The 13,973-nt window shown below is 37.3% G+C and overlaps 1 protein-coding gene across 3 annotated transcripts in view; it reads left to right on the top strand.

The window, feature by feature from the left end:
• Nox (NADPH oxidase) overlaps positions 1–13,973 on the top strand; it is a 613,528-nt gene that overhangs the window by 496,037 nt on the left and 103,518 nt on the right. For all 3 annotated transcript variants that reach the window (XM_081743205.1, XM_081743206.1, XM_081743208.1), the window contains one exon: positions 7,345–7,495. In XM_081743205.1, coding sequence (XP_081599331.1) covers positions 7,345–7,495 — 151 coding nt within the window. The remainder of the gene's footprint in view (positions 1–7,344; positions 7,496–13,973) is intronic.

Here is a 13,973-nt window from a genome sequence, read left to right as displayed (position 1 = left end):
TAGTGAGGATATACCTGACAGCGGTCATCTTGAAATCCGCCATTTTGAATTAAGGTTAAGTTTTTAAAATAGGAATATGGTCATGTGATACATGATTTAAGGCGCAAATTTAATCAGAAGAACAATGGTGACGTTAATTTTGATTTATGCGCAATTGGTAAAAAGTTACAGGGAAATTAAATATTGTTGCAGCATATGTATTACTCCTTTACCTCACCTTGTAAATTTTGTGTTAATGATAATAATTAAATAAAAAGCAGGTGGATAAATATTAGGTCTATGGTAAGAGTTGCCTTGATGGCGGCCATGTTCAAATCCGCCATTTTGAATCAGACAAAAGTTTTAAACAAAACGCATAACAGTGACACCTTATTAATAGCAAATTTTACCATAAATCCAACGGTATAACCATTTTTGCATTATCATTAACCAGCACAAAATTAAATGGGAATAGAGTAATGCAATAGATGACTTCGGGCTAGAAGTTAATCAGAAATACAATGGTGGCGTTATACCGTTGGATTTATGGTAAAATTTGCTATTAATAAGGTGTCAATGTTATGCGTTTTGTTTAAAACTTTTGTCTGATTCAAAATGGCGGATTTGAACATAGCCGCCATCAAGGCAACTCTTACCATAGACCTAATATTTATCCACCTGCTCTTTATTTAATTATTATCATTAACACAAAATTTACAAGGTGGGGTAAAGGAGTAATACATATGCTGCAACAATATTTAATTTCCCTGTAACTTTTTACCAATTGCGCATAAATCAAAATTAGCGTCACCATTGTTCTTCTGATTAAATTTGCGCCTTAAATCATGTATCACATGACCATATTCCTATTTTAAAAACTTAACCTTAATTCAAAATGGCGGATTTCAAGATGACCGCTGTCAGGTATATCCTCACTATATGACTTCCCCCTAGTCCTAATATGTACCCATATATTTGTTATTCACCTTTTGTCGTTACAAGATGTCCTACAGGGCTTTTACCTCCAACTGTATGTAGACTATTCTGTACTTCCATGTGATGTTCTGGTAGCTGTATCTCCTAAACCCCTGGAGCTTCGCACCTACAACTTCACTGAAATACTGATCACATTTAGTACTACTTTCTCATATGTGTCGCAGTCAGCAACTCGATTCACCCAAACGTAAGGTTTACTTGTGAGATGTTCGCCGTTTATAAATGGAACACGCATTTTGCTCAGATTTCGAAAGAAAATTGCTTTCTTGTCATTGTCTTTGTTAAGACTAGATCAATTAATTCATGTTTACCTCGGTAAAAATTAACAAAGTATATATTTATATTATAAATTCTGTTCCATATAGGTTGTAGGTAAAGCGTTAATAAAAAGAGCGTCCGGAATCGACTCCCACTACCGGCTTTTAATATAAGATTCCACTATAACAGTGTTTTACAAAAAAAAAAAAATACTACAAAGATAATTTCTCTAAGTTTGTAAGGTTAGATATAGGTAGTCTTTTGACTGTGAGGTCACAGACAGGATCCCCACAAAACCCCGAAGCAGGCTAGGCAGAGTGGCGTTAGGGTTCCCAATGCTCCGTGGCAAGCAGTGGGTTGGTTAGGATTCCCAACAGAGCCCAGAAGCAGGCTAAGCCAGGAGAAAGGAAAAGCCGAGAGTCCCGACCAGCGTTGCCAACCGGATCAGAACATGTTATCGTACGCAGTACTTAAAATTATCGTTTTTATTGTAAAATTATCGTGTATTTTATTTTCGGTCCCAATACCAAGGTTTATTATTATTATTATTATTATTATTATTATTATTATTATTATTATTATTATTATTATTATTATTATTATTATTATTATTAGAGAAAATTAATATGAAGTTTTACAGCTAAACTATATTTAACAATATACATAGGAAACAAGATTGAAGCTTAATCCTTTACGAGTCCTTAAAAAAAAATAATCGAATTTTCCTTCAACACTTTATATGCTTAGTTCTGAAAACTTATCTACATTAAGTAGGTAGTAATTATCCCTTCTTGATCGGTTTCTTGTGTGCGTGGTCGTGGCCCCCGGTTTGATGACAGGTGGAATCAAGTGTTTGCAGTACAAATACTAGTAGTAGTTTGGATCAATTTTATAGTACCAATTTTGGGCCTATTTTACACTGTTTTCCCACATAGTATCGGTGTTCAAAATATATTTTAAATTACAATGATCCAATTAACCAATTACCTAGTAATAATGTACATATGTTAGCAGGTGAATTGGTTTTATGATTTTAAAGTACGATAAATGTAAAATGTAGCTAAGTGTAACAAAAAATATTTAAATTATTACCCAATTAACCTTAATTTGCTTGCATTATTTATCTTCTCGAGATGTTGGTTGTTTTGGTAATGTTTTGAGTAATTTTATCTCACTCATATGTTGTAAAATTCATATTCTTTTTCACGCAATCAATGAAATTTCTTTCGAATTTCAAACACCTCCAGAATTATCTTTGCTTCTTACCAGGGGTTGTTAAATTATCGTATACTTTCCTATATCGTACAGCAGCTATCGTACATGGATTAAAATTATCGTATGATTCGATAATTATCGTACATGTTGGTAACGCTGATCCCGACACAGACTAGAGGCTTGGGGTTAGATTACTCCTAATGTTCCGAAGCAAACAGTAGGAGGGACACCAGAGAACTGGTACAGACCTGCTGTCGGTCATCAAATTTATAGGGGTTCTCGGACGGCGGTGGCGCTGCTGCTTCGTTGTCGTCATCTGCTTCTTCGAAGGAGCCAGAAGTCTGTCGTCTGCAGGTCGTAGAGGATCCACGTGGTTTGTAGTATCCTCTCGTAAAACCATGTGGTGATGTTTATAAACATATGCGTGAAGAGTTGTTTGTACACAATACCACGTGGAACATTACTATCCGTAAGTTGTAAAAAGAAACTTTAAATATCACCTCTCATGAACAATGTAGTGCATTATACACAGCGACGCAACTTAGCTAGTTGTTGTCTGGGGCAACAACTCGCCTTATAGCCTCCCACCCTGACCGACCAAACCAAAATGCTTCCCGACTACACCTGATATTGGCAACACACAGTAATTGTCCTATTCCACTTTTTCTTTAGTGGTAAAGCTTGATTTCAAAATTGCAGTACATAATTTAATTTTTAGTACAAGATAGAACACCAAACTAATTAGTATTTGATTGCCAAATAATCTGAGAGTAGCATGCTTGACATATTATTATAGTCTTATCATAATAACTGCAAATCACAATGTTTTTGGAATTATATCGGGATGTGCATATGTGTAGAATGAATCAACAGTCTGTTGCTTTAGAATAAAATGTTTATGACAAACAGTCAAGCTGTTGTCTCGAGTATTATACTCGGACATTTTCCAAATCTTTTAAGTCGATGTAAGTTTAATGAAAACACAAAAAGCTTTTAACTTTGCGGGCTATTTTGGCTGCAAAGGTTTTTACAATGTCCTCAAAAGATAGCTTTGAATCTAACTTCTGCTCTATAGATATGATCCTAAGATTGGCGAGTCGTTGTTGTCCTATTAAGTTTCTGAAATATTTTTTTAAATAATCTTTAGTTTGCTAAACTCCTTTCCTTGCCTTATAGTGAAAATAAATATTTGCCCAGTCCCCCCCCCAAATCCTGCGCCCTGGGCACAAGCCTCGTTAGCCCCCCCTTAGTTATATCACTGATTATACATAACCACTGACGCCAATCCCGGGGGATGAGAGCGACTTGTCTTCTCCAATCTTGGTTGTGGGGGGAACTGTCCCCCCAATAATTTGATTTGAAATGTGCTTTTTGGGGAGAAATGTGATGATTTGTGTCCTATTACCATAAAGAAAAGTGAGATGAAATTCATGTCCTCCCAGATAAGCCTAAAATCTGCCCGCTTCCCTGATCCTCGAAAGCATTGTTTTTCAACTTCATAAATATTTTGAACATCGCTTTAAAGAAGTTATGAGAACAGTCTTACTCGTCCACCCGAATGTTGAAGACAGATTTGCGCCGGTGTACATAACCCACTATCACTTGATTGGGCAAACTATTAGGTAGGTCTACTATTCTACGTTCAGTGCACTCTCGTTGATATCCAGTTTAAAGTGTCAGAATATATTTTTCCTTATACGCAGTAATCTTCAAGGTACCTGCACTTGACTGCTCTTCTTCGAACATTCACATTTAGTCAAACCTCAAACGTTTTTTCTAGGATTGTATTACACACTGAATTTCCAAACATATACCCCAATAAACTATGCTGACTATCATACTTGCCTACTGACACAAACGAGAACTGCAAGTTGACTAAGGCGACTAACGCTTAATAGTTGGTTTATCTGCATTTGTTTGTTTGCCTTTAGGAAACCGTACTTAACGTCACTCATAACGTCAGATACTACTTTGCTCCGGACCTTCCTAAGCCAAGATAGAGAGCGTATATCGAATAGAGAACGGTGCCCTAGTGTTACAGGGATACGCATTGTTCTGCTGGAACGTGGAGTCTCGTAAAGTGTCCGGTTTAGATCGGATCATAGAAGTGACTACGTCACGAATGTATGATACTCTATCACCAGTTCTGAGGCGAGTAGAATGTGTAGTTTATTCTTCCCATATTAGAATACTAAATGCGGGCCCCAGTATGGCCAGTGAGAGCACAGATGGGTTTTACCTTTCACCTCCATGTCTACAGACACGGACACACGCTGTAACTGTACCCGATAAATCTCTTCCAGAATGCCATCGCCCTCCAGTCACCTAGCCGCTGCAGTATTTGCCTATACCTTCGAAGCCATTCTCGGCGATGAGTGAATGGCAGAAATGATTGTAGCGATAGACACGCAAACGTAGGCCTGTTTACAACAAGCGATCGTTTATTATTCGTGTGTTCACGTAGGCATGGGAATATCAATTACATTGGCGGTCACCGTCCAGTTAGTTAAGGTAGTCAGAACAGTCTTTTTGTCCAGGTACCAGAAACTCATCAAAAAGGGGCTCACACACACAAGTACATAATGTATACAGCGTTCGAAAAATCTTGGGTGCCAGATTGCATTAGCAGCCAAATATTTTAGTTTAGGGATATACATTTCCATAAAATAGATCTCCGCAAAAATAAATAGTCACCGAACTCTCTGATATGGCTTCTGAATTCAGATCTGAAATCTCTTGTCTTGCCCATAATGTAAAGAAAACATTATAAAGAAGTCAGGGGATATACATTTCCATAAAGTAGATCTCCGCAAAAATAGTCACCGAACTCTCTAATATGGCTTCTGAATTCAGATCTGAAATAGCATGTCTTGCCCATAATATAAAGAAAACATTATACAGAAGTCATTACACATACTGTCCTGAAAAAGTCAGAAATGTAAAGTGGGGAAACCAATCACTGACCTCGTACAAGGCCAAACTAACACACTCTGGTGTCCAAGGTATACTTTAGGATCCCCTCAAAGAAAATGTAGTTCTTGTGATGTAAATTACAATGTTAAAATTGTCGTCGAGAATGGATTCAACATCCAGTCGCGGCTACACAAAATCTCATTGGTGAATGCACTTTTATACGCCAGGATCATTCGAAAGTCGAAAACCAAGCCAAGTTCTGGTCGAGCTGCAAGCTGATTTTACACAAACGACCACATAGACCAAAATGGTAATTTTCAAGACATCACTACTGAATAACTAATAATGTCAGAAACACTAAATTACGCACAGTTACCAGTAATGACATGTAGAAAAGTGTCACATTTTAAGTGTTGGGAATCATGGAGAGTTGAGATAGGACTCCCACACAAACTGCGATTTTTGTGGCTGACTCAAACTGAGATAAATGTTTGCTATTTTCCGACAAGCTAGACATAGAAATTTCGTACATTGATAGGGGGATAGCATGTACATCTCCAGAAAATTCCAATATTTTGAATGTCATTGGTAGAAGATGCAAACAGCGCCACAAACCACTCAGATAAACCAAAATTGTCGTTTTCCAACAGTATTTTATTTATACATACCGTATTTTTGGGCACCACCGCCATGTATAGCCTTGAACCAATCGCGTGGGAGTTGATACCTATTAATTCAGATAGCTTCCTAATTGCCCCATGATGCTGAATTAACATTCTCCTTGGTAATTTTAGTGCTCCAAGGAGTAAGGGATCCTGGATACCGAAACCACGTGCTTTAACAATTCAGTTAAAGGAATTCAGAAATATATTTTTAGCTCCCAGTGTATGCATACGGGAGCTTATAATTTTACTCCAGGTGTATGTATATGTGTATGTATGTGTGTGTGTGTACGTGTCACATTATTTCTCGGTAACTACTGGCCTGATCTGAATCAAATTTGGTAGACAAGTAGCCCATTGTCGAGGAATAAAAATTCGGACAGTCTCTCTTCGGCTTATATATGGTACTTTATTTCCCTGCAACTGCTGGCCGGATCTCAAGCAAATTTGGCGGGCAAGTGGCCGTTCTCTAAGAAATAAAGATCGCTATTATTTCTCAGTAACTACTGATCGGATCAAAACCAAATTTAGTGGGCAGGTAACCCTTCATCCAGAGAATAAAGATCGCTGTATTTGGCTGTCTCGCGAACAGAGGCTGTTCCACACTTTTCCAAGCGGAAAGTTTCTGAATTCGGTTCATCTGGGCTTGTTTTAGTTTAAACTTTTCTTTTTTTAATGCTTTCTTTTCATCACTACAGTTGATAAATTTCGATACTCATGCTACAGAGGAAGAGCTCGAAAGGATGAAGAATACAGTGCATAACTAATTTGCTGAAGTTTGTGTAGCGTTAAATATAGAGCCTCTGAAAAGTATTTTTCAATAGTGCTGTGCAATACTTTCTTGGTACTAAATTGTAAAAAGAACGTCGTAACAATGGTATCCCAAGTGAAATGTACTGCATGTAAGCACAATACATTTTCAATATCATTGCACTAAGAACGGGGAGGAGATGACTTGAGCCGAGTCAACTCCTCTGCCTACGCCGATGTTATCCGATGATCTTTACTCAAGGACAACATACACAGTATATCTGCTCACTCTTTACATTTTATGTTTCTATTTGACATCCATTACAGACAGTGTCTTTGTTTCGTAACTTAAACAGCCGAAAGCGGAAGACACCTTATCTGAGTTGTAATAAATAAATGAATACACACACACACACATATATAAATATATATATATATATATATATATATATATATATATATATATATAATATAATATAATATAATATAAAATTGTCACGTCTAAATTGAAGTACTTTGGGCTAGAAGTAACCACAAAAGTCCTGACCTTTGGTTCTTTCTTTTATTCCAGCCGTTCTTCACGGAGCGGGTGTTCCAGATCTTTGACAAGGACAACTCTGGTTCTATTTCGCTCCAGGAGTTCATTGATGCAATGCACCAGTTCGCTGGCCAGTCTCCGGATGACAAGATCAAGTTCCTCTTCAAAGTTTACGACTTAGACGGTAGGTGGCAAATACATGTTTTGGTAACAAAAATAAATTGCCCACACGAATTACGTAGCCATGTAACTTTCACTATTAACTTATGTAATATATAAGAATGGGGTAAATTCTTTCATTGAAGATTTCAATCTCAAGGAATTGGGGAGATTGCTGTGGCTCAGAGAAATGTGTGACGTATTGCACCTAAATCTGATGAGTGTTATGCAGAGTCGTTTTGCGTATGATTAGGGTCATACTAAAGACCTGACTGCTGCAGGAAACATGTTAGTCGAACTCTTTAGTATGGCACTAATCACGCGTCAGAACGACTCTGCATACGGCCTAATATCTTTTACGAAACTTATCATTAAACATAGTTTTTAGAATTTAATCATGAAGTAAATTTACCCCCTCATGCTTGCGGATATTAAAACAAAACAGTGACAAATGTCAGAGAACTTCGAAGAAGATATGTCCCATATTGCATGAAAATCGATCTTTTTAATGAAACTTTTTGTGGAACATTTTTTAAATATATGAGGGAGGGGTAAATTCACGTTTCATTCATAAAGATTGCAATCTCAAGCAATTGGAGGATTAGAAATCTTCAAAGGAAATATACATCTTGTGTCCGAATTGTATAGTATACACGAAAGATATGTGTAAACTTGTTTTCTTAACATTTTGAGTAAATAAGGCAACTTGAAGCCTTTCTGACCCTCTTTGACTGACTTCAATGTCCAGCAGTGGGAATGCTTCTTAAGCACTAAAGAACATATATAGGCCTATGTACGCCAACGTCGGGTTTACTCTACTCCCTTAACCCATTACCCGCCAAAACTCTTGTATCGTTGTTAATTGCTTAAAATGTGTTTATTCATAACAGTTTGAGATATAAAAACGCAACATTAGTGTTAAAATAGAGTTAGCCGATATACTTCAGGAAATACAACCCGTCCCATTTTTGGGACAATGGCAGAATACGTAAGCATTTTATATTTGCAATTCACAAACGTCTTTGAAATTGGGAAATTTATCAAATTGTTCCAAATGAATACACATTTGCACACTTGATTTTTTTTTACATACATGTAAATCTAAATTACTTTACTGTTATCCTACAGCAGTTTGTACAATTATATTGCACTTATCTTTTATGCATTTGTTAGATCATCTGTATATTTTGCAAATTATATGGATTGCACGAAAACCAATTTCATAAATTATAAAAACTACTTACTTCACTAATTCACATGAGCAACAATGTTTCACTACAATTTATGTGCGAAATGAGTCAAAGCATTTGTCATGCAGTCCTACGTTACATCTTTCACAAATCTTTATTGTCTTCTTGCAAAATGCATATCTTTTCTGCGTTTTGGTTACTATTATGAAATGATATCCTGAGTCTCTACGCACGTCAACACTCACTCTGCCACCTAACACTGCTTGCCTAAGGCCCTCTTCTTGTCGCAAAACGGTTTCCATTAGAAAGATAGAATAGAACAATCTGCCTCCGAACATCGAGCAGGGACATGTTCTCGTTCGCATTGACAATCTGGTAGATCCTCCAAGTATTGACAACTGCGACATCTAACATTTGTGTAAACAAAGGCCACCACCAATTCTTTGATCTGATTCTTACCCTGTATAATGCTACCTGTTTATCTAGGAGGTCCACTCCTCCCATATGCGCATTGCACTCTTTGACAAGATGTGGCATTGGGATATATATATTTCCCTTTTTTGCTTCTGAGAATAACGCCGAACTGACGACACTACATTATCTAAATTTATTTCTTGAGTTTGCGTTGATTCACTATATTTTGGATCACACTTATATCACTTCGAGGTACGAAATCTCCTCCCGCCTGTTTTATTTTCAGCTTCAGATACACTTGACGTAGACGGCGCAACATCAACACTTACCTCTGGTGTTTTCCTTCTCTTTGGAATTGATGTGCTCGTTCCGTTCTCAATTCTGCCGGAGTTGTCGATCAATTCCAAGATACCAGCTACATCACTAACAGCACTTTCCAGAAAGAGTTCTCTGGTATATCTTCCTCGTCGGTAAGTTCATCTGGAGGTATAATTGCGACTTCCACATCTTCGGGGTTGATCTCATCACTATCGAACTTTTCTAATAAATTCACTATTTAATCAATGTGAGGGCAGGTTGATACAATGTCATAGTGTTCTACGAAATGCAATCTTTGTTACTTACCACAACACCTAATTATATTTTCAGAACTACCACTATTCGACACAAAACTGAATTATAACTCACATAAGAAATAATACTAACGTAACCAGCCAATGTCCCAATTTTGGGACGCTTGAAATAAATATATGAGAAATTTACTAAATGCATTCATGTTGCATAGCAGACGATCATATTACTTTGAGATTCATGTTGTCACAGAACAAACTTTATTTTATTGAATATGCGGTACAAATATTACGCTAAAACGGAAAAAAGTTTGCACAGCTGAAAAAATGCAAATTCGAAATTACGTCGTGCCGTCTCTTGGCCATCGTATTATTAAAAGTTTGCAAGTAACTTCTGTATCATGCAGAAGAGACTCTAAACAAATGAAAGGAAGTGAAATATTGAAAGAATATCTTTGCAAACACTTTCAAAAATAATCAAAAACCCCGTCCCAAAAAAGGGACAATGGCTGATAATGGGTTAACAAAGGGACTCCGTGGCTCAGTGGTAGAGTGCTTACTTCTGATGCGTGGGGCTCCAAGTTCGATCCCCGGCCAAGTAAGTTTATGGTGGACAACGTCATCTCCGTGAATTTTCTCGAGATACTCTCATTTCCCCCACATTCTCATTCCACCAATTCTTCCATTATCATTCATTGCCTTAAACATCCGTCTGTAGTCGTGGGACGTTAAACTGAAAGCGTTCATTTAATTATTTTTTTCTACTCCCTTAGTCTCTCAACCAATCAATAAGGTTATTTCCTAAGGTTGAAGGATAGCCAAGTTTCATTAAGATCAGACAGAGTTTTCAAGACTTACCGTGGAATAGAAAGATACCCACACCCATTTTCACACAAATGCAGGTTGATTCCACGCTTCTCACCCAGCACCTCTGACAATACCGTGCGTAAATGTTAGGAAATTCTTATTATAAATAATTGTATGTGAGTATACGCAAAAGAGTAAGGATGGATATATATATATATATATATATATATATATATATATATATATATATATATATATATATATATATATATATATATATACAGGGTGGGCCATTTTAATTAATCCACGGAAATATCTGAAAAATGATAAAACATAGAAGAAATGTTTGAAGTAAACGTTATATATTGCTAAGGGGGAAAACCATTTCCGCCAAAAGTACCCCTCCTCACCCCCCGGAAATGGGGGTAACGGGGAGTAACTTTGAAATGTCAAATGGGAACATGGGTCGAGTAATACCTCGTTCGAAAAGTCTTGGAAAACTAAGTAACGCTGTATCAAAATTTGTTTCATATGGAGCACCAGTTTCAAAATGGCCGCCATGATATAGTTCGGAAACTCCAGTAGCCGTAGTATGAAAACCATGGGAGGTAAATGAATGGAACAAAATTGAAATACGTAAATATCATACGGCATAACGAATGGTGTGGTCCCTGTGATCCCAGTGGCCTCCCTGAAGGAGTCTTGGGGGCTAACTTTAAGATTTCAAATAGTAACATGAGTCGAGTGGTACCTCGTTCGATAAATCTTGCAAAATCAAACATCTTGCAGAAGAAAGCGATTGAGGTGAAATGACAGTGTTCTCAAAAGGCCGCCGAAACATAGTATCAGTGTCAGAGAAAAGGTTTAGTATCCGTAGTATGAAAGCGATTGGAGATAAATCAACAGAAGAAAAACTGGAGTAGCTAACTGACGTAAGGCACATCGAGAGGTGTTGTCGGGGTGACTCCACTGAAAGGTATACGGGGCCAACTTGAAATTTTCAAATAGCAACTTGAAGCGAGTAACATCATGTTACATAGACAAATGAATATCAAACAGCTTCTGTAAGAATATTTTCGACATTAGACACCGTTTTCAAAATGATCGCCAAGACATGGTGAATGTGTCTAAGAAAACGTCTAGTGCCCATAGTATGAATACGGGTAGAGATAAATGAAAATAACGAAAATTAAATAGGAAAACCACGGAGGCGTTCCAAGGCTCGAGAATGATACAACAGAGATAAAAATGTTAGAGTAAAATTGCCATAATGTATAGAGAGATATCCAAGTCCTGCAAAATAATATTTTCCTGTGCTCTGTATGTGAGCGGGGTGGAAAGTAACAGTGAAAGTTCAAATGAGAACTCTACTTTAATTCGCAAATTAAGGCTACCTTACAAATAGGTATGGTATGGTTGAAACATTTGTTTGTAAGGATGACGCTGTAGTGACTAAAAAAAGGTGAAATTTTATTTGAATAGTAACGCATATCTGTATGGCTAAGTATGATTTGATGCGAAAACAGAAGGAACGTTATACGAAAGAAGTTGTCGAATAATGCAGTTGCTGGAACTTACAAACGTGTGAATTTGCTAATCTCCGTCGCCACAGAAACTTTTATGCAATGCGTGCTGGTTATTCGGAAAGCATTTCGGGGATATACGTACACACTGTTTCGTCCCTCAAGCTCACAATATGACATGAGTACTAATAGTTAATCAAAATGTAACTGTGGCCAAGGGCGCCCATGTTGTGGTTTCCAAGGGAGGCAAGAAAAAGGGACATTTCAAATATAGTTTCAAATTTTGCTGTAGCTATTCTAAAAATTCTATTGAGTTTTCGATATTCCGAAGCACAATTTCCTCTAGGGGGACGAGAGCCCCCCTTGCCCCCCTTATGGGCGCCCTTGACTGTGATCATCCGCATTAACTGAGTGCACTAATCCTCTATCCCTGAAGTTTGCCTTCCAAACAGCATTGAGTAGGTCAAGCGTACGCCCGAACCGTTGTCCGGTCGGACATTGAAATTTTGAAGTTAGCTCACAAGATCCCTTCAGGGAAGCCGCTGGGATCGCAGGGGTCACATCATTCGATATGCCCTATGATATTTACGTATTTCAATTTTGTTCCATTCATTTACCTCCCATGGTTTTCATACTACGGCTACTGGAGTTTCCGAACTATATCATGGCGGCCATTTTGAAACTGGTGCTCCATATGAAACAAATTTTGGTACAGCGTTACTTAGTTTTCCAAGACCTTTCGAACGAGGTATTGCTCGACCCATGTTCCCATTTGACATTTCAAAGTTACTCCCCGTTACCCCCATTTCCGGGGGGTGGGGAGGGGTACTTTTGGCGGAAATGGTTTTCCCCCTTAGCAATATATAACGTGTACTTCAAACATTTCTTCTATGTTTTATCATTTTTCAGATATTTCCGTGGATTAATTAAAATGGCCCACCCTCTGTATATATATATATATATATATATATATATATATATATAAAGAGAGAGAGAGAGAGAGAGAGAGAGAGAGAGTAAGCGGAGGCAAAAATCCGCAGTTTGGTGTTTGAGTTGCGCTGGAGCCGCAATATATAACGGCAAAATAACAAATTTCGCACAGAAGTACAAGTGAACATTCCTCTATATTTTGAAGGTGCTAGAAAGCCTACTAATTTATTACTTAATAAGATACACCAATTTCAAAAAAGGAGGGACAAATTCGGACTTTTGCCCCAGTATAGGGGGCAAAAGTCCTATTGCAATGGGGCAAAAGTCCGCTGAAATACACGAAGTAGGAAATCGATATACAGGCATTTTTATTGAATTATTTTGTTTTCTACAAGAATCTTAAGATAAACAAAGTATGAAGTTATTCTTCGTATTGATAAACTAAAAAGAAAGAAAGAAATTATCCCAATTATTTACGAATACTACAAGAACACACAAAGCATGGAGTTTTTCTCCTCCTATTGAAGAGTTACACTAAAAGAATTAGTCTATCCCAGTTATTTATTTAAAAAATAAACATACGAAGCATGAAGTTTTTGTTCGTGTTAAGTTATACTGAAAGAAAAAAATAAGTCTTCCTTACTTAAGAAAAGCTCAATAGACACACAACGCATAAAACTTTTCTTTTCATCAACAAATAAGAGTAAAAGAAGAAATTATCCCACTTATTAAGAAAAGCAGATAAACTTATGAAGTGAAATAATTACAAAACCAGGCTTGGCTCTAGGCATTTGTCACATACGAACTGGCCTCCTTCATAAGCTGTGCATTCATGATGCCACCATTCTTCGCACGAATTACACATTATCCAGTTCTCATCCGGTGGATCGACATATATGCCTTTACACAATGGACATACATATTCCACTACTTTTGAAGTTGAACTTGCAGCGGATGCAAACAATTTCTTCCGTGAGGCTGACTCCTTAGGACCCTTCTTCTCTTTTTCTTCTCGAACAGTACGTAGCTCTTTTCGTAGTGTTTCTAATAGCAAAGGACAAATCTCTCTC

Source organism: Thermobia domestica, chromosome 16, assembly GCF_964235325.1.
Source record: "Thermobia domestica chromosome 16, izTheDome1.hap1.1, whole genome shotgun sequence".
NCBI classification, from domain to species: Eukaryota; Metazoa; Arthropoda; class Insecta; order Zygentoma; family Lepismatidae; genus Thermobia; species Thermobia domestica.
Note: the sequence above shows the minus strand (reverse complement) of the source record. Positions and strands in the feature narration are given on the sequence as shown.